The sequence below is a fragment of the Gorilla gorilla genome, chromosome 15, assembly GCF_029281585.2.
Source record: "Gorilla gorilla gorilla isolate KB3781 chromosome 15, NHGRI_mGorGor1-v2.1_pri, whole genome shotgun sequence".
Taxonomy (NCBI): domain Eukaryota; kingdom Metazoa; phylum Chordata; class Mammalia; order Primates; family Hominidae; genus Gorilla; species Gorilla gorilla.
In genome coordinates this window covers 67,376,351-67,398,004 of record NC_073239.2, presented here as the reverse complement: position 1 = coordinate 67,398,004, position 21,654 = coordinate 67,376,351, and the positions used below count along the sequence as shown (strand labels likewise).

The following is a 21,654-nucleotide window of genomic DNA, read 5'->3' as shown; positions in this document are numbered from 1 at the left end:
AGTAGGTAGATGAAATGCACTGAAGCTGGGAAATCTGAATTATGCAGTCTATTATAATAGAAATGTGAGCTTTTAAAGGGTATATACTGGAAGATACAACTGAAAAGGTGGATTGAAGTTCAATTATAAAAAGCCTTGCATATCAGTCAGTAGGTCAGATTTTTTTTCTTCATGATACAGAAAAACATGGATTAAGACCACTGCTAAAGATGCAATGCTACCTCTATAGAATCTAGAGAAAGGCACCAAAGATAAATTAACTTACCTGAGAGTAGAGAATATTCCCCAATAAAGGATCACCCAAGTGAAAGACAAATAGTGGGAGAAAGGGGAAATAATTTTTCAAGGAAAGTGCTTATTTGTGTGGTCATTCAACTTTTAACATGATTCTCTTTAGGAAATGGTGATGGTATTTCAAAACTGATGAGTGAAAATACAGAAGGATCAGCGCAAGCACCACAGTTACCACGAAAAAAGGACAAACGAGACTTCCCTGTAGGTATAACAGGCATTTAGCAATTAGTTGTAAATAATAACTATATTTATCATGCAAGGGGCATAGTCTGTTTAATTCAGTAATTCAAGTAACAGAAGTTCTAAATGTCTCAAGTTTCTTTTTAAGACTTAGGAGGTCTTACACCAGTAAATTTATTTTTCCCATAGAAACCAGCCATCAATGGCCTTCCACCCACCCCAAAAGTTCTGGTAAGGAATATTTTTATGTGAACTATTTGCCGTTTTTTCTCTCTTTAGAAGCAGCAATATATTGGCTATCAATATACTTGAGCCTTTGAAAGTTAAGATATCATAAAATACAAAGATATTGAATGCATTTGGATATCTCATCATGTATTCTAATTTGAGTGCGTGAATTGGAATTGACAGTGTTTCACTTTTTGTAAATACTGGCAATTGAGTCATCAGATTAGCCTACAAAGACCTATTTAATTTTAATGCGATGATATTAATAGTACTGTGTCCTCTTCTTGATGTGGATTAAATATCTTTCTACCTCTAAAGTGATTTTCACATTGGACTATATACAATTAAAAGGAACCAGGGAAGCTTATATTAATGCATTTTTCCTGGCCAGTCAGTGGAACTTATCTGTGAATGGGAACCCCATGATCCCATGAATGGGATGGGAACCAGTCGTATGAATGGGATGCTTTATACATTGTCCTTTTTTATTCAGTGAAAGTCTAATGTATAATATAAATATCAACCTTTTTGTCCCTTATGACTATTAAAGAGTTATACTGCAATTGTAATCACTATAATGTTACTGAATAAAATTATCCGTTGTTTCACATTAATAATTGTCAGTCCTAAAAAATAGTAGTAACTTAAAATTCCTAGACTATATTATTGATGTATGTAGATCTTTTGGTAAATTTGATATTTGTGCCATAAAATAGTGGATTACAAAAGGAAAGAATATGAGACTGTCTTGGTAGTAGGGGTTTAATGATGTGAAAATATGAATTTTGTTTTGGAATGAAACAACAAGCATACGCAAATAAGAGTTAATTTGGTATTTCAATGATGTTAGTTATTTTCCAAGAATATATAAAATTTTCTAATCAAATAAGTTAACATTTCTTTCTTTATAAATAAGATGGGAGCATGCTTTTCAAAAGTTTTTGATGGCTGTCCTTTGAAAATTAATTGTGCAACATCCTGGATACATCCTGATACAAAAGGTAAAATGTTTGAATTTTATATACATCTCCAATAAAATATTTATTATGGGAAAGATCTTTATGATCAGTGACTTGAAGTTGTTTATTTTAAAAATACGACTTTAGAGACCTAATGGTATAGGAACCTGCAACAACCTAAATAGGTCAATAGGGTTTTGGTTTAAAGGCGTTAAAATTTAGGAGTGTATAGGAGCTATTCTTGATTAAAGGACTAAAGAGAAATCACAACTGATTGCATCCTTAATTTAGAATTTTCTTTTACCGTAAAAGGACGTTATTGGGACAATTTATAATCTCAATTAGTAAGGATTATAGATAACCTTGTTTATTGTTTAAGTATTAATGTCTTGTGGTTATATGACTTTTTTTTCCTTAATGTACACAAATATTTCAAAGTAAAGAGGCATCATGCTCATAAGTTATCTTAAACAGCTCAGAAAACAAACATTTACATAAGGAAGAGAGAAGGATCAAGCAGAAGTAGTAAATGTTCAACATTTGTGGAATTTGTGTTACAGGTATTTAGGAATTATTTGTACTATTACAACTTTTCTGTACATCTGAAATGATGTTAAAATAACTTTTTTAAAATTTAGACTATGTTTCTGAAGTGAGGAAACATTTTCAGAGGCAAAAATTTGGAATCAAATAGATCTGGGTTTGGATTCCCACTCTGTCATTACCATGTGACTTTGAAAACAAACATAACACCTCTGCTTTTCAGTGCGATTGTTTGAAACATGAATCACTCCCGATATTTACTTTATTTCAAGGAAGGAACAAGCCTACCCCAGTGTCTAGCAATTAGCAAACAGAAGCTATTAGGCAGTAGAGGATTTCAGGAAATGTGTGTTTCTACTTAATAATAAAGACAGGTTATAATGATTGGCTTTAAATGCCACTATTAAAAAGTATGACAGAGGGGGTATATATATATATGTGTGTGTGTGTGTGTGTGTGTGTGTGTGTGTGTATAAAATAATTTTTTTTTAGAGACAGAGTCTTGTTCTGTTGCCCAGGCTGGACTTCAGTAGTGCAGTCATAGTTCAGTGCAGCTCAAACTCCTGGGCTTGGGCAATCCTCGTGCCTCAGCCTCCCAAATAGCTGTGACCACAGGTGTGTATCACCTCTCCCAGCTGATTTTTTATTATTTAGTCTCTTTTAGTGTAAAACAATTCCTCAACTTCTGATGTCAACTTTTTTGAGGCCACTTATTTTGTAGAATGTCCCTTAATTGGGGTTTGTATAATGAGTCCTCATGCTTGAATCAGGTTATGCATTTTTGATGGGAATAACACAGAAATGTTACTGTGCATCTTCTCAGTACATCATATCAGGAGATACATGGTATCAGCTTGTCCAAATACTAGTGATGTTAATATCGATCTGTTGGTTAAAGCAGTGTTCACTAGCCTTCTCCATTCTCAGGTTACTATTTTTTCCTTTCTGATTTATAGGTAATTAATATGGAGATGCACTGAGATTATGTTTATAATTATACTATTGCCATTCAGAATTTCACTCACTCAGTTTAGCATCCATTGACAATCCGTTGATAGCCATTGACAGTTTATCTTCTTTCCCACTTATTCATTCATTTATTTATATCAGTTTAAACTTATTAATTCTTATTTTATTCCGTGCGATATGATCTATCTCTATTATTTATTTTCACACTTAAATTGTCCCAGAATTTTTGAGCAGTGGGAATGCCTGCGTTCTTTTGTTTGAAATGTCCTCATCATTTTTTAGCACTTCTTTACTTTCTGGCACAGCAAGATTTCTAGGCTCAGCATCTACTTTTATTGCCCCAGAATTGGAAGCAGTCTTTCTCTAAGAAGCCCTGGTTCTTTTTAGTGGAAAGTAATATTTAGAAACCAAGATCTGGATACTAGGTGTGCTCATTATTTCTAGTGTGTCGTGATTTATAATTTATATTAATTTTTTGTTTCCTTGGTCAAAAGAGTGTTTGAGGTGTCTTGCAAAAATGTGTAACTATAAAAATCTTAAAATACAAAAATTATGTTGAAAGGCAGGGTTATATAGTAAGATAAAGTCAGAGTGAGTTAGTCTAACATAGAATATATCTGCTTTTAAAAAATAAGAAAGGAATTGGGGAAAGAGGTAAAGAAGGTGATACAAATTTAAGAAAATAATTTTATTTTAGATGGATAGGTGGCTAATTCTTGATGCCATTACAATGTAAAGTCATTATTTTAGTGAATGATTTCAGAAGATGATGGTAAATTCTGGTGATTTATCTCAACTATTTTAGATCAGTACATTATTTTTGGAACTGAAGATGGTATTTACACACTGAATCTCAATGAGCTACATGAGGCAACGATGGAACAGGTAATTAGGCATTTTAATTCAAGAAATTAATTTAAACAAATTGAATAAAGAAGCGTCTTAATTTTAAATCAATCTGTGTAGGCCCCAATTTTAATTTTTATGATTTAAATATTTAAAGGGATAAAATTGTACTCTTTACATGTTCATGTTGAAAGATTTTTTTTCCTAAGGGTTTGATAATTACCTGAAAGTTAGAAAATAGTTATTTTTATACGATTTCAGAATGTTGGAATTTAAAAGATTAAAATAATGACAATGAGAGAATCTTAATTATCTTCTTTTTCTTAGTTATTTCCACGGAAGTGTACTTGGCTGTATGTTATCAATAATACTTTAATGTCATTATCAGGTATGTATGTGATGATGAAAAATAAACCATAGATAAGCAGAGAAATGTAATTTTAATATACACCATTTTTAAATGTTATTTGTAATTCTGGATGACTATAATCTAATATAGTAACTCTGGGACTTGTGGATATTTGCTACCCACCTAGAATGGGAAGAAACTTTGGGAAGGGATCCTGTCTTCAGTTAGGGCTGCACTTTCCAAACCCACCCAGCATCTAAACACCTGAAGGGTATCACAGTGCTTATCACTAGAGGCCGTTCCCTTCCACTCAGCCTCCTCCACTATCACTGTCACCACTCCTGGCCTCCTTTGGGAATTAACAGGAAAGAAGCAGAGGATCACACTATTTTCTTTCTCTGCGATCCTGAACAAGTCACTGTCTCTCAGCCTCATTTATCTTAATTATAAAATGAGGATGATGGGGTAACAGTACAGCCTTATGAGGCTGTGAGAGTTAAATGAGAAAATATCCAGAGTGCTTAGTAAACTGTAGAGTCTTATACAGATGTTTGCTGGTGAAATTCATGTTGTTCTGGACACACATTAACTATCTTGGACTGATTCTTTAAGGTCTTCTGAACAAGATTCCAGGGTAACCTCATTTTATTCTTTCTTGGTTATTATTAGGGGTGAATGGGTGGGTACGTGGTGTTTTAGGCTTTTTTTTTTTTTTAATTCTTACCTATGAAAAAAATATTTTCTTATATTTTAGATTTAAATGACTACCAAGAAGTTTGCTGATTGCTTTCATTTTGGTAGTAGAGTACAAGATAGTTAATTATTATTTCTCTCTAGTAGAGATTTTTTAAGAATCTGTATATTTGAGCTAATAACACTGTTTATGGAGAGCATATTATTTGATTGTGTGTTAAATGGCTTCTAAAAAGCTGGAGTCCTCAAAAGAATATTTAATATATTTTAATTATGCTTCCCCAAAATCTTTTTTACTTTTGTTTGGTAAAATATTAATATGTTAATATTTTATATTACCGTTATGAAAATAAAGCCAATTCTGTTTGAGCTGACAATTATGAATTGTATCATATAAACTTTTCTCTAACTCTCTTACTGCTTATCCCTACTCATACTTGTCTTTGGAAATAAGCTTAAAAATTACACAGGGTACATCTTAGATAGCAGCGCCCAATAGGAGGCATGTACATGTGTGTTTAGCTGCCTGGCTAGCTGGGTAGCAAACTATGTAGATTGGGGAAATGGAGAAAGGAAGGGTGTTTAATGTTTAGGCAGAATATTTCTGTTCTGAGAAAATACAGATAATTTTGTTGAGGATAAAACTGTGTATATGTGTGTGTATATATGTATGTTTTCTAATAATAAAAAGATAAATATTGTTTTGTATTGTTATATTATCATACCATATATAATGAGAAATCAGATGATGTTTACCATATCCATCCCTCTTACTTAATACAGCCATATTTTTTATTATATGGAATTGTAGCCCTGTTATCCTTGTATCATGGCTTATAATATTGGTTGGTTTTACTTTTTTAAGTATTTCCATCTGTTATATTTAAGACTTCATTCACAATGATTTTTAATCCAAGGTAATTTATTAAGTTATAGATAAATAGGTCTGTCCCAGAGAAATAATAATATAGCTTTATAGAATTTTCCATCTTGTATTAAAATAATCACATGTACATCATTGTAACTCAGTCCATAACATAAGATTCTGTACAACAATTTCTTTTTGTGTGCTGGCATCATTAAGGTTTAGTCTGCCCAGATCACATATTAGTACCTAATTTATATATTCTGAATTAAAATTATCTGTTAATTTAAAAAACATTTTATCTGTTGTCTTTCAAAATAGTATTAACTGAGGGTTTTTTTGTGTGTTTTTTTCTATTTTGCTTGGCTTTTTGAACATTACTGGACTCCTCGTTTTAGAAGGTAATTATGTTTTCTTTTTCTCGAAAATTGTATTTCTCTGCTGTAAATGATTCTCAAAAAGGTAACATGTTTTTCTTTTATAGGAAAAACCTTTCAGCTCTACTCTCACAATCTTATAGCTTTGTTTGAACATGCCAAAAAACCAGGATTAGCTGCCCATATTCAAACTCACAGGTTTCCAGACCGAATACTACCAAGGTACAAAATATCATTTTGATTCTACTGAATGAGGGGAATTAGTGTTTATTTTAAAAATAGCCCATATTTCTTGCCCAGTAAAAAACTATGTCTTAATTTTCAAAGGTAGTTTAAACTAGAGTGTATTATATCTGGAAAAGCTGAATGTTTTCTGAACTTGACCATGAGAATCAACTGTGGAAGTTTTATAATACAGACTGTCAGGCCCTTCCTCAGTCCTATAAGATGAGATAGTGTGGAGTTAGGATCCAAGACAGTTTTTTAAGCTCCTTTCTGTCTGATTCTGATGCAACTGATTTACAAATCATTGTGTTGTAACCACTACTGTAGAGTGCATTTATATCGTCTTATGTTTTCAGAAAATTCGCTTTAACAACAAAGATTCCTGATACAAAAGGCTGCCACAAATGTTGCATAGGTGAGTAAATGGTATTTCTCAAACTGAATGGTTAGAACTTTTAACATCTTTATAATTATCTGAAGAGTCATATGGAATCAAATAGGAAGGAGGGTAGGTTTTTAAAATTTGTTTTTAGTAAGAAGTTAAGCTGCCATTGAAGTACAAGAATATAGACAGACATGGCATAGAAATGCTTAGAGATAATAACCTTAGCGTTTTCTCAGAGCATAGTGTTCCTAGAGTTTTTTAACCATAGTCCCTGAGGCTGTATCTTTGCTAATATTCTAACTTTCATTTATTTAATATTTGCCATCTACCAGTTACCACCCATGTTTTATGAACATGTTTACAGGAGTTGAGCCAACTATGCAGTTAGAGGGAACAGTTCACTCAAGAACACCCTCACTTATGATACCAATTGCAAGTTAGGGGATTCCCAAAACTACCCCCAGAATAAAAAAATTCACTAGAAGGTATCACGGAACTGGAAGCAGTTATACTCATAGTTGCGATTACAATTTAGAACAGGGAAAGAATATAGATTTAAATCATTAACGTTTAGAACAGGGAAAGAATATAGATTAAAATCATTACCGTTTAGAACAGGGAAAGAATATAGATTAAAATCAGCCAAGGGAAGAAGTACATAGGGCAGAGTCCAGGAAAAATACCAAAATGGAGCTTCTGTTGTCCTCTCCCTATGGTTAATGGATGGCGTTACTTTTCCAGCATTGGTATGTGGCAGTACACACAACCATTGCCAACCACTGCCAACCACAAGCTTATTCGAGCCTCAATGTCCAGAGTTTTTATTGGGGCTTCATCACAAAGGCATGATTGATTGACCACCTTGCTGATCTCAGTATGCAGCCCCACTAAAGGTCATCTGATGTTACATGACCCAGAGCCCCCACCCAAAATCACATTTTTTGTATTTCTGGCATGACCAGCCCTCACATTAAGACTATCTAGTGCAGCCAGTCCCCACCCTGAATCATTATTGTTATATTATCCAGTGACCAGAGTCCCCCAGACAAAGACAGTCCTGTCAAGCATGACATTCCAGAGGCTTAGCAATTACCTCCCAGAAGCAGGACAGAGACCAGACCTCTTTTTTGGGTGAGGTTAAGTTCTTTACTACATAATTATCTCATTTAACCCTTAAACAACTCCATAATACTGATTGTGTCACTAGTAAGTAACAGAGCTTAGGAATCAGATTCAGGTTCAATGACTTCAGATCTTAAGTTCCTAACTTCGTATTTATTCTTTTGTTTGATCAATGAATTTACACATTGATCTTTGTGCCACATAATAGTTTCACAGCATAGTCCATACTGTAAAACAAAAATGTTTAACCACAAATGTGCTATAAATATTATTTTTCTAGGGAGAATCATGTCAATATCTATTATCAGATTCCCAAGATCTGTGATGCACAAAAGGCCTAGAAACTTGCAATCTAAGATAAAAACTCATAAATAATACTTTAGAGTTTAATGCAAATAACTATTCTTATAATCAATGATTATAATTATTAATGGAAATCAAATTTGGGAGAAGGAAAGAGCAATATGAATTTTTATAGATTTGAGTCAAGGAGATTACATCATGATAAATTAATACATACAAGATGAATTATTTTCATCTTAAGTAGACATCTGTACACTACTATACCAAAACGAGGTGCATTTTAGTTGCCTCCTAGACCTTGTCAGAACTCATTCTTTGAGTTTACTAAGAAACAGCTTTTTGGGGAGGCCAAGATGGGAAGATCGGTTGAGTCCAGGAGTTCAAGACCAGCCTGGGAAACATAGTGAGACCCCATCTCTTAAAAAAAAAAAAATTGAAAAATTAGCTGGGCATGGTGGCATACACCTATAGTCTCTGCTACTCAGGAGGCTGATGTGGGAGGATTGCTTGAGCCTGGGAGATTGAGGCTGCAGTTAGCTATTACTGTGCCACTGCATTCTAGCCTGAATGACAGAGCAAGACCCTGTCTCTTTAAAAAGAAAGAAGGAGGACGGGAGGGAGTGAGGAAGGGAAAAAAACAGCTTTTTAGGTTGCATGTTAGGTTGTTGTTGTGCTTGTAAAAAGTTCTTATGTTTAACAACCTAGTATATGCAAGTTGTTTAGAAGTAAACATATATAATTTAAAATTGAGATAAGAAAGTAAAACGGAAACGGAAATGAAGCCAAAAGAAAAGACACAGTCTTTTTTTATTTTCTGCCCACTCTTGTCATCCTGGTTAACAGATACAATGAAAGTATTCAGTATTTTGAGTGTGTCTGGGTTTTTTGTTTATTTCTTTCCAGTCAGAAACCCTTACACGGGACATAAATACCTCTGTGGAGCTTTACAGTCTGGAATTGTTTTACTTCAGTGGTATGAGCCAATGCAGAAATTCATGTTGATAAAGGTATATATTATTTTGTTCACATTTTTTTCCTTTAGAAAACACTAGTGTATAACTGAAGCTAAAATTAGCAGATCCCAATACTACTATCTAGGGTCAGAACATTTATAGTTATTTGTAGTTGTTTATTTGATTTAGGGGTTTTTGTGTTCTTAGGATTTACTCTTTAACTGATAATAAACTTCCAGAACCATCAGTCATAAAGATTAATATGGCTAATTATCTAAAACACATTTTTATAGAACATTCATCCTTCTTATCATCTTAGAGGTAATCCTTTTTAGAACTAGATAAATGAAGAAGATAGGAGTCTTTCTGTTGACTTTATTCAACAGTGATATGAATGGGGAGATTGTTTCTGAATTATGGCTCTATTGTTTATTTTTTTTGCAGCACTTTGATTTTCCTTTGCCAAGTCCTTTGAATGTTTTTGAAATGCTGGTGATACCTGAACAGGAATACCCTATGGTCTGTGTAGCTATTAGCAAAGGCACTGAATCGAATCAGGTAGTTCAGTTTGAGACAATCAATTTGAACTCTGCATCTTCATGGTTTACAGAAATTGGTGCAGGTAAGTATTTTTTACCTTATGTTAGAATATTGATATTTTTGCCTATAAAAGAAGCAAAACACCAGTGTGGGCTCTTTTAAATATTCAAAACATAGTTTCCCAAGTAAGCCCATAGAACCGTGTACGTATATTTATGATCTCTATTTGCCAGAGGTAGTTTGATACAAATTATTTAAACAAAGGAAATTTTTAATGATTCCTGACAGTGAAAAGTCTTAGTTCTTACCAGTGACTCTTTGGACTTGCTAAGTAAATACACTTTCTAAGCAGTTCTTAAAATTTTATCAACTTCTCAAGCAAAGAGCTTCACTTATCCTGTTTTATCCTGTCTTCCCCGCTCACTTCTTAGAATCAGTGAATGTGGCTTTCAGACCTGAATAGAAGCTTCTTAGGTGTTGCTTCCGAGCCTTTCCATTTAAATCAGACATATCTCAGTGAAAGATCTGAAAAAAATGGGAAGTTTATTCCTAGACTTTAAAATTAGAACAAATCATTCAATAAATCATTTTTTAAATCTGCATAATATGTGAAGTGGGTGAGGTGGGGCCTCCATTTTGCTAGTTTCCTGTTTGTTGTGCTGGTGTATTTGGTCATTTATAATCCAGGTTTATTAGGCCATTTTTACATATGCCAAGCAAGCTTTAGTTATGGCTATTTCATTACTCACCACTGTTGTATTCTTTACCGCCTTTTGAAGAAGTCTGTTACATATATTATAAGTTTGATGCTTAATGCTTCTTATTAAATAACCTTTGGCTTTTGATCATTTATAGGCTAAGTTACAAGAACTCATTATAATATAGAACCTACGCTAAATTCACTTTCAACATAAGAATCAGTATGAACCAGTGATACCCTGGTAAATGTCTAACAACAGGCTCTTGAGGTGCAACCATTTGTTAGAGTTGCCTATTTTTGTGGTACAAATACTCCACCCATGGCCAATTTCAAACTACCAACCTGATGTCATTTGGCTCACAAAATTCCTGAAAGTTTAACTCAGTACAAGCCAGCTCCAGCATGCACTGGTCTATAAAACATACTCTTTATGGAAGAGGTCACATTATGTACCCTTCTACCTCCACCTGCACTCTGCCTTTTAAGTCTATTGAGCAATGCTTTAGGTTGAGTTGGATGTATGCCTGCTGTTACAGCTAACAGAAAAGGTACAAATGCATTGCTTTATTATCGTGAGATATAAACTGCCCAAATAGAAATATTTCCCCAGGCTGGGCACAGTGGCTCACACCTATAATCCCAGCACTTTGGGAGGCCAAAGTGGGTGGATCACCTGAGGTCAGGAGTTCGAGACCAGCCTGACCAACATGGTAAAACCCCATCTGTACTAAAAATACAAACTTAGCCGGGCGTGGTGGTGCATGTCTGTAATCCCAGCTACTAGGGAGGCTGAGGCAGGAGAATCGCATGAACCTGGAAGGCAGAGGTTGCAGTGAGCCGAGATCGCACCATTGCACTCCAGCCTGGGCAACAAGAACGAAACTCCGTCTCCAAAAAAAAGAAAGAAAGAAATATTTCCCTGTTCTTATTGCTCAAAGGAAAGGTTTTGGATCAGTTTATTTAAAGACAAGTTTTGGCTGACAGCCCAACTTTTTTTTTTTTGCTCATCAGCATGGTATAAAGCAGGTCATTTAATACAACTATTTAATGTATATTTGCGACCACTTTCTTCTGGATTATATATTAGAAGGTTATATTGTTCAAGGCAAGAGTTCAGTGAGTCCTGTTTTTGAGTTCCTTTTGGGGTATGTTTGAGTTTGCGGGGTTTTTTTGTTTTTTTTTTTTTTGAGAGTTTTGTTGTTCGCTTTGTTTTTTAATGCGTGAGGTATGCTATTCTACCTACTTTTAACATTGTCTTGGCTAAAATTAAAGCAGACCCCCAACTACTGTCTGACCTGGGGTCAAGGCTGTTTAAAGACCCAGATTACTTCCTGAGGGAGTAAAGACCCAAATTACTGCCTGAGGGTAATCATTGAGGTCACCTTCAGGCAGAGGTGAGGCAATCTTTCTAGTCCAGCACTTTGTCCTCATTAGGTTTGCCCATTTTTACAAGTGATTTGTTAATCCAACTCCTAGCTGTGTTCATTGTTGAACAAACAGGCTATGCCTTGAACTGGCAAGTTATAACATTAAAATAAACTCCTATTCAAGACTCTTTTAGGCTCAGTCTGATTTATTATTGCCATATCCTTATCTCCAAGGATGGTGCTTAGCATATGGTCAGCACTCAGTAAATATCTGTTGAATGAGTGCCTGAACATAGAGTAGCTAAGAAAAACTATTTTTGAAGTGTTACCTGAGGGACAGTTTATCGATTCTGTAGATATGGATTCTTCACCATGTATAAGCTTTAGAAGGTCCACAAACACCCCAAAATATTATATAAAATTCCGTGTTTATGTTTGAATGTGCAGTTTTCAAGGGAGACAATGCATAGGCTTCCCAAAGAGGTATAGTTAAGAAGGACTGCTCTGTTGGTGGGACTGTAAACTAGTTCAACCATTGTGGAAGTCAGTGTGGCGATTCCTCAGGGATCTAGAACTAGAAATACCATTTGACCCAGCCATCCCATTACTGGGTATATACCCAAAGGACTATAAATCATGCTGCTATAAAGATACATGCACACGTATGTTTATTGCGGCATTATTCACAATAGCAAAGACTTGGAACCAACCCAAATGTCCAACAACGATAGACTGGATTAAGAAAATGTGGCACATATACACCATGGAATACTATGCAGCCATAAAAAATGATGAGTTCATATCCTTTGTAGGGACATGGATGAAATTGGAAATCATCATTCTCAGTAAACTATCGCAAGAACAAAAAACCAAACACCACATATTCTCACTCATAGGTGGGAATTGAACAATGAGAACACATGGACACAGGAGGGGGAACATCACACTCTGGGGACTGTTGTGGGGTGGGGGAAGGGGGGAGGGATAGCATTGGGAGATATACCTAATGCTAGATGACGAGTTAGTGGGTGCAGCGCACCAGATGGCACATGTATACATATGTAACTAACCTGCACATTGTGCACATGTACCTTAAAACTTAAAGTATAATAATAATAAATAAATAAATAAATAAAAAAGATAAAACCCATAGAAAAATAAGCAAAGTACTTAAAAACAGTATGTTTGTGTTGAATCTCATTTATAAACATGAAAGTATGTGAAAGAAAACTTGTATAAATCAGTGCAATGAAATATTTACCCAAAGAACATTTTAAGTTATATTGATTTCCACTATTTCCTAATTAGGTGAAAGTTACCTCCTTCAATTGCATGTTTGCCCGTGGCCTTGGGGAAACATGTACTTTTTACAAGGAAATGGGGGAAGCAGGCTCTGACTCTTAGGCTTCTAAGTAGGAATTCTGTTCAAGGAATAAGAAGAGAAAGGAATATGTTATTATGAATGCCCTCACTCCGGCAAATAGCTGTGCTCTTTACCACTCACTTTCAGTTTCCTTCACACAGTCATGAATGATGCTATCAAAATTTTTATCAGGCCCTAATTCTACTTTTCCTAATTTTGATCACAGCTTGCCTGGATTTAGGACATAAAGAGCTTAGAAACTCTTAATTTTAATATTAGAAATGTAGCTCAATCCTATATCAGAAAGTTTATAAAACCCTTTTAGATAATAATGATCAGTTATAATTTATTTTCATAGAAAAACATATTCTAAGATGCTCTATACAATTGTTTTTACACTGAATTGTTTTACTGAATGGTGCCTGTATTGAAGGCACTATCAGAAAGGGCACATTGAAGTTGAGGTAACTTCAAAAGGTAGTGAATACCTGCTATTTGGCAATCCTCTTTTCTGCCTGCCCCCAATCCGCCATTTGAAGGAAAAGTCATACAATGAATGCGTCTGCGTTAGAAAAAGTACTTTTAAGAATGTGGCCCTGTCTCAGTGCCCTAAGCTTGTGACCTCAGTGTCTCTAGAGACTTCTGTATTAGAAATCACAGTGGCCAATTAGCAATTTTTCTTTAAAATTAGTGGTCACCAAGTTCTTTGTAAATATACAGCTAAATGAATGTAGTTGGGCATGTTTAACTCTTAAAAGTTCTAAGAGAATGAAAGGTAACCTAGATGACATTTTGTAATCAGAAAGAAGTACTTCTAATGGAGCAACTCAGGTTAAGGACTCTTCTGTATTTGTCTTAGTATATATGTGTTCATATATATATATATGTGTGTGTGAATATGTTCAGAAGTATGAAATGTCTGTGTAGTACATTTATTATCACTATATTCCTTAAATCAGGTTGATTGGTGATGTTTTTAAAATTCTTCAATAAAAGCACATACATTTAAAAAAAAAAAAGGACTGCTCTAAATAATCTAAAATGTTTTCTTAGATTCAGCTAGACCATTGAAACAATCTGAGTGCTTAAAATGCATTGTTTTATCAAAAAAATTTTTAATGTTATTACACCTATCAGCAGATGTTAGAAGCAGCCCTTTAAATATCAGCAAAACGATGAGAGTTGTATCCTGCAAAGATGTTCTTGACAATATTGTTCATTATGTTACTCAGTGTCCTCTTGTAAAAGAACTCCCACCCACCTGTAAACACATACCTATACCAGGAAAATTTCTGTCTTACTATAGATTCATTAATCCTGTGCCCTTTTGAATCACTGGCTAATTTTTAATTTAGGTTTGCTGTGATTCACCCAACTGATCTTGTTTCTATCTCCCATTGGCTATATAAAATGCAGAGCAAAATCGAGCCATTGTGTATAGCATGCATGTTACTTTTCTTCCTCATATTTTACCTTTGCTTCATTTTATTTTTGTGACTCACCTTTGTAGATCTAGCTGAGGCTTTAATTAAAGGCAATACTGAGGTTTTTTTCAGCTGAGTTAGCCATGCTTAGGACATATTTGTCCTCTTAAATTGATTTACATGCATTTTTTGAAAGATAACATCACAAAATATAAATTCTGTGTTAAATTTCAAAGATCAATTTTAAGTCACAGCAAAAGTCAGAATTTATGTTTATTTTCTAGGCTCTAGGTTTTAAAAGTATAATTGTAACCTTGTTTTTTACTCCCTAAGGCAGCCAGCAGTTAGATTCCATTCATGTAACACAGTTGGAGAGAGATACCGTTTTAGTGTGTTTAGACAGTAAGTACTATTTTTAATTTTATTTTGAGTATACTACTTGATAAAGCAATTTTTTTATTCTGTTAAACCATAATTCAAGATTTTTACTATTTTTACTAAAAATGTTACTTATCATGTGTAATTTGTAAGCGAAAAAAATCACCTCTTATGGCTAAATAGTTGAGCACCAAGGTAGCCATTTTTAAAGAAGCATACATTTTTAAAAATGAGAGTGTAAATATTCAGTATATACTATATAAAAAATAATAGCAGAATTGCCATTTGCCGATGGAGGCACTCTTACAGTATTTTTTGCCATTTGGCATACTTGACTCAAGATAAATAGTTGAACTTTATTAAGAATATTATTTGATATCCATGTAAAATCCACATATATCAAGTTACATTTATTTTAGCAGATTTGCATGTCCAGTCTTGACTTGTTTTTTTTTTTTTAAGAATTTGTGAAAATTGTAAATCTACAAGGAAAATTAAAATCAAGTAAGAAACTGGCCTCTGAGTTAAGTTTTGATTTTCGCATTGAATCTGTAGGTAAGTCTCCTTTTTTTCATAAATCAGTTTGCGATACTTAATGATTATTAAAATTCATTCTGTACTTAGGGTTGTCTAGACCAGCACTGTCTCACAGAAATTTCTGTAAAGGTAGAAATGTTCTACGCCTGTAATCCCAGCACTTTGGGAGGCCAAGGTGGGCGGATCACAAGGTCAGGAGTTCAAGACCAGCCTGGCCAACATGGAGAAACCCCATCTCTACTAAAAATACTAAAATTAGCTGGGCATGCTGGCGGGTGCCTGTAATCCCAACTACTTGGGAGGCTGAGGCAGGAGAATCGCTTGAACCCGGGAGGCGGAGGTTGCAGTGAGCTGAGATCATGCCATTGCATTCCAGCCTGGGCAACAAGAGCAAGAAAAAAAAAAAAAGATAGAAATGTTCTCTATCTGTGCTCTTAAATACAGTAGTGATTAAACATATATGGCTGTTAAGCACCTGAAACATGATTAGTGCTACATTTTCATTTTTTAGATTTTAATTCAAATTTTAATGTAAATAACAACATGTGGCTTCTTGCTCTCATATTGCACAGTGCAGGTTCAGACCATCATAAATCTTTTATTGTTTCCTGAATATTTAAAACTTGTAATCACTTTTAACATTTCTGTTCATTATTCCCTTTGCTGCATTAAGTGAATTATACTTCCCCCAATTCTTTCCCAATCAGGAAGGTATTTGTGTGATGCGATAACAGTGTTAGATATGCCATAATTCTTTGCCATGTAAGATTCTGGGTGGTGTGTGTTGATCTTACTGCTTTTGGATCTATTTTTATATAAATAGCTAGTTCTCACAGGACTTGTAAACTTTTATGCCATTTAATTTGCTTCCTTGTCAACGAATGTTTTACTCTCTAATACTCATTGGTTTTATGATGAAAATTATTACAGTTTATTATTGTTTGCATGCTCATTGATCATATGTCAGTATCTTCCCCAGGAGTGACAGAACTTGTGAAAAAAATGATGAATGGAAACATTTTTAAACATTTCATGATATGATTCTACCATAAATCAAAGGCACTAAAATGAAGTTGGTAATTTTTATTTGGGCCATAAAAAATAACATGTACTTTATAATTACATATTTTTAAAAACACGATTTTCATTACTTAGTTTTTTATTTTTAAGAAACATTTTAATATGTATTTCTCAATTGGAGTTTTATCCACAAAATGTTTGTGCCTCTGTGTGACATTTTACATGAAAATAGTTTGCTTATGATTGGGAAATTTAATTTACTAAAGCAGAAAACCTAAACTTTCTGTAAATGTCAGGACAAGAGAAATTTTGGAAACTAGTTTCTTCTTTTACTCCTTATATTACATGCCAATTTGGATTTAACATTTTTGAGAGAGATTCTGACATAGGAATCCTTAATTCCTCTTCACTTTCATTGAAACACACTGATACCTCAACTTTTTCAGATGTGCCAAATTATCTTCGTAATTTTAATTGTTACACAAAAGTTTGTTCCTCCTAGGCTACCATCTTTTCTTGCCAGTAAACCTTGGAATAATTACAGGAATCCTCCTGGGGAAAAAAAAAATGCCTTTACAACACCTCTTAAAAATAAAATCAGTAACTAGGTTTTTTATTTGTCACAGTTAGTGAAACACATGTGATTTGTCATTGTCAAATACTTTTATTTTTATTGAGCTTAATTATGTTCCCAGAACATTCTTACATTAACTTTTTACAAAAAGTTAATAGTCTAATAAAACAGTTAATTTTCAATTACTTTCCTCCATCACTTTTAATTACGCTTTTCTAACTCTAATACTTACTTGTAATGGTTAAATACTAAGAATTTTATGTAAGTATTGACTCACAGATCCTAAATATTCAATGTGTGGTTAAATGTTGGATTGTGGGGCAGGTTTATTTTATTTTATTTTTTATTTATTTATTTTGTTTGAGACGGAGTCTCGCTCTGTCGCCCAAGCTGGAGTGAAGTGACGTGATCTCGGCTCACTGCAGCCTCCACCTCTGGGGTTCAAGCAGTTCTCCCGTTTCAGCGTCCTGAGTAGCTGAGGCTACAGGCACAGGCCACCACACCTGGCTAATTTTTGTATTTTTGTACAGACAGAGTTTCACCATACTGGTCAGGCTGGTCTCCATCTCCTGACCTCAGGTGATCCACCCACCTCGGCCTCCCAAAGTGCTGAGGTTACAGGGATGAGCCACTGCGCCCGGCCAGGTTTATTTTTTAAAATTTCTTTTGTTACAGGGAAAATATGAACATAAAAAATGCTTGTTTAAAGCTACTTCTGAATATGTAACAGTATTTAAACAACAATGCTTTTAATGCAAAAACCCAGTTATATATGTTTTTATGATTTTATTCATTTAAGACAAAAGATACACTATCTTTTGTATGAAAGAAATGAATATGCCAACATCCACCTTATCAGAAGTTAGTTCATGTTTAAATGAACGGCTTTTATATGTATCTTTGAAGACTTGCATAACCCTACCTCAGTAAATTACTTGAACTTAGGCATGTCTTAGCCACAAAAATGTTGAGAAATCGTGGTCTAGACAGTGGAATTTTGCACTAGACACTTGAATAGGCTTATATTATTTATTAAAAGTAGAGAAAATTTATAGTGAAATGCTCTGTGCTTTATATTAGTTTCACTTCTCCCTTATCATTTTTAGTATGCCTTCAAGACAGTGTGTTGGCTTTCTGGAAACATGGGATGCAGGGTAAAAGCTTCAAGTCAGATGAGGTAAGCCTTCTCAGATTACCTCCACTGACTCCCACTAACAATTTTAAATGTCGAAGCACTCGTTTTATGCATTTCCTCTCTGAACCTACATTACTGTGTTTAGTGCTTTTAATGCTATGAACTGGTAGAACAAAAAAGCCAGTATTTTCCCTTCAACTATGTTCACTTCTGTATCATAGTTCAAAATTCTTAGTGGCCACCAGGAATTGCAAAATGTAAGTTCATGCAATTTCATTTATCTAATTTGTAATTTGTAAATATGGTTGCTAAGCTTGTAAAACTTTTCTAAATTTATTAAGTGTTTTCCATAATCTATAAATATCTGGCTTCTTTTTAAATATATTTTAAAATCTAAATTAATACATAATGGAGCATAAGAATAAGGGAATCTAAGAAAATTGACTCATTTAGTAACTGTTGAGTACCAACTATGTTCAAGACACTATTATTGTAAATAATATCAAACTTTAAATAATACCTACTGTGTTCCAGGCACTTTACAAATATTTGCTTATTTCAGGCTCAAAATAATCCAGTAGAAGTAGATACTATTCATATTGCCATTTTTACAGCTACAGAGTGGTTAAGTAACTTGCCCAGAGTTACATAACTAGTGAAGTGGAAGAGTCTGGATTTGAAGGGTCTCTTTAAATCACTTCTAGCTGAGATAATTACATTTCATGCAGGAGATGGGATTTGGGCCTCCAACTTGAGGAATGAGTCCTACTAGCTAAGATAATACTAACAGAGACATTTCACATTTACGTGAATACTTGTGTGATTCTTCTAACTATGGCCTAACAAGTTTGTGAACTTACTTAAAGCTCAAAAACTTCTTCTGTTTGCATTTACCTTTAGTTTTATCCACACTCTTACTTATATATAAATGAATATTCCTACCTCTTATATGAATGCAGAATTAGAATGCTTCCAGGAGGAAATGACATAAATCAGCTGTCTTTGAATATATAAGTTTATCTAGTTACTGATACGTGTCACTAAATGTCACCAAGTCCCTGCACTTGATGAAACCTACAGTCCTACTTATTATCATATGGTTAATTATTCTTAAATGCTATTTTCATTATGTCACTCCTATGGTTAGAAATCTACAGAAGGTCCTTGTTTCTTACTGTATCAAATATTGATTCCATTTCCGAAATATCTATTTTTAACTCTGTTTTTTTTTTTTTTTTTTTTTTTTTTGAGATGGAGTCTCACACTGTCGCCCAGGCTGGAGTGCAGTGGCACAATCTCAGCTCACTGCAACCTCCACCTCCTGGGTTCAAGTGATTCTCCTGCCTTGGCCTCCTGAGTAGCTGGGATTACAGGCATGCACCAACACACCCAGCTAATTTTTGTATTTTTAGTAGAGATGGGATTTCACCGTGTTGGCCAGGCTGGTCTCGAACTTCTGACCTCACGTGATCCACCTGCCTTGGCCTCCCAAAGTGCCGGGATTACAGATGTGAGCCCCACACCCGGCCTATTTTTAATTCATCTTGATTACCTTTTTTTCAGCTTATGTTCTCATCCTTCAACTTGGGCCTAGCTAAAGTCTTGACCTCTTTCATAAAGTAATACTCAGTCATTCGAGGCACAATGATTAGAACATCTCTGAACTTAATACTCTGAAAAATCAGCTCCAACTAGTATAACACCTAATTTATTTTCTGATTCAAGCTTATTAATTCTATTTTCCCAGGTAGACTGCAAACTCCTTGATACCAGACTTTTTTTTTTTTTTTAACTTACTTTATATCTACACTATCTTAGTGTGGGTTCCTCTAAAAGTAGACCCTAAGACAAGGACTCAAATACAGATAGTGTATTTGGGAATAGATTCCAGAAGACAAGTGATGGAATGAGGAATGGAGAATAAAGAGGGGCAAAAAGCCAATAAAGAACACATTAATAAGCTAGTTCCCACTAAGAGCAACTGGGGCTTAATCCAGTAGGGACCACTGAGGAATGGGGTAAAATACACCTCAGAATTGACTCATTTATAGATGACGAGGCTTGAGCATTTATGCAGCAACTGCTATCCCATGTTGGTTAAGGCCTGCCCCCAGGTATACAAACTGCAGGCACTTTGGCATAGTACCTGCACATGGCTGAGCACCCTCTGCAGCTTTGTAGAAAACAGAGTATACAGGGTCTTGCTCTGTTGCCCAAGCTGGAATGCAGTGGTGCAGTCATAGTTCACTGTATCCTTGAACTCCTGGGCTCAAGCGATCCTCCTACTTCAGCCTTCTGAGCAGCTAGGACTACAGGCATGCACCACTGTGCCCAGCTAAAATTTTTAAATATTTTTGTAGAGACAGGGTCTCACTTTGTTGCCCAGGCTGGTCTCAACTCCTGACCTCAAGCCTTGGCCCCCAAAGGAGCTCTGCAGTCCAACAAACCTGTATTCAAGTCTTGAGTCTACCCATTATATGAGATTGAACAACTTATTTAACCTCTTGGAGTCTTAGTTTCTTCTTCAGTGATATGAGAATTATAATGCATATCACAAAGAGTTCTTCTAAGTAGAGTACCTGACCCATACTAGATGTTCATAAATGTGGGTTCATTTCTAATAATATGCAATAAAAAAACTTACTAAAATTTCTTTTATTTGAGGAATTAAGTCTACCAAAAAATATTTATTGTGTTAATAATTGCTCTAAATTAATTTTAAATTATTATTAAGGCAATATGGGGAGTAAGATGTTACTGATAGGTATTTTTCTTTCCTAGGTTACCCAGGAGATTTCAGATGAAACAAGAGTTTTCCGCTTATTAGGATCAGACAGGTAATAGTTTGGTTGTATTAATTTAATTACCAAAGGAGTTCAAAGATCATACTCTTAATTATACTGTCAGTCTGTAATTGTTTCAAACAAAACTCTTAGAAGCTCATTGACTTAGATAAATTTCTCTGTGTCTTTACTGAGATAATTAGTAATATTTTAATAAGTTAACTAAGCAACCTTTTGTCAGTATGAGGATTGTTATTCTAGAGACAGTTATATTCAACTGAGACAAAATGTGTTGATATAGATGTTGATGTCCCTAGTACTATGAGAGCTATTTCGGGCCTGTTTGTCTTCATTTCTTCATGGTGTGCTGCCTTCCATTAACTATTAGGAATATGTACCTCTTGATGATATTTGCTTTTATATTAGAAAATGCCTGATTCAGTTTCTAAAGTTAATCTAAGTTAAAAAGAATTATATGGTCTCTTTTTACCCCAAATAAAAGACAAGTTGCAAAACTGTCATCTTATGAAAAAAATGTAGTA

General features: G+C 34.5%; 1 protein-coding gene across 4 annotated transcripts in view; it reads left to right on the top strand.

Annotated features, from left to right (window-relative positions):
- Positions 1-21,654, top strand: part of MAP4K5 (mitogen-activated protein kinase kinase kinase kinase 5) — a 114,011-nt gene that overhangs the window by 88,203 nt on the left and 4,154 nt on the right. For 3 of the 4 annotated variants that reach the window (XM_055361462.2, XM_055361461.2, XM_063698295.1), the window contains exons 19-31: positions 398-495; positions 664-705; positions 1,619-1,703; positions 3,979-4,058; positions 4,347-4,407; positions 6,411-6,525; positions 6,885-6,943; positions 9,242-9,345; positions 9,736-9,913; positions 15,019-15,087; positions 15,526-15,618; positions 18,301-18,371; positions 21,111-21,166. In XM_055361462.2, the coding sequence (XP_055217437.1) occupies positions 398-495; positions 664-705; positions 1,619-1,703; positions 3,979-4,058; positions 4,347-4,407; positions 6,411-6,525; positions 6,885-6,943; positions 9,242-9,345; positions 9,736-9,913; positions 15,019-15,087; positions 15,526-15,618; positions 18,301-18,371; positions 21,111-21,166 (1,111 nt within the window). The remainder of the gene's footprint in view (positions 1-397; positions 496-663; positions 706-1,618; positions 1,704-3,978; positions 4,059-4,346; positions 4,408-6,410; positions 6,526-6,884; positions 6,944-9,241; positions 9,346-9,735; positions 9,914-15,018; positions 15,088-15,525; positions 15,619-18,300; positions 18,372-21,110; positions 21,167-21,654) is intronic. The other variant, XM_063698294.1, reaches the window with a different exon arrangement.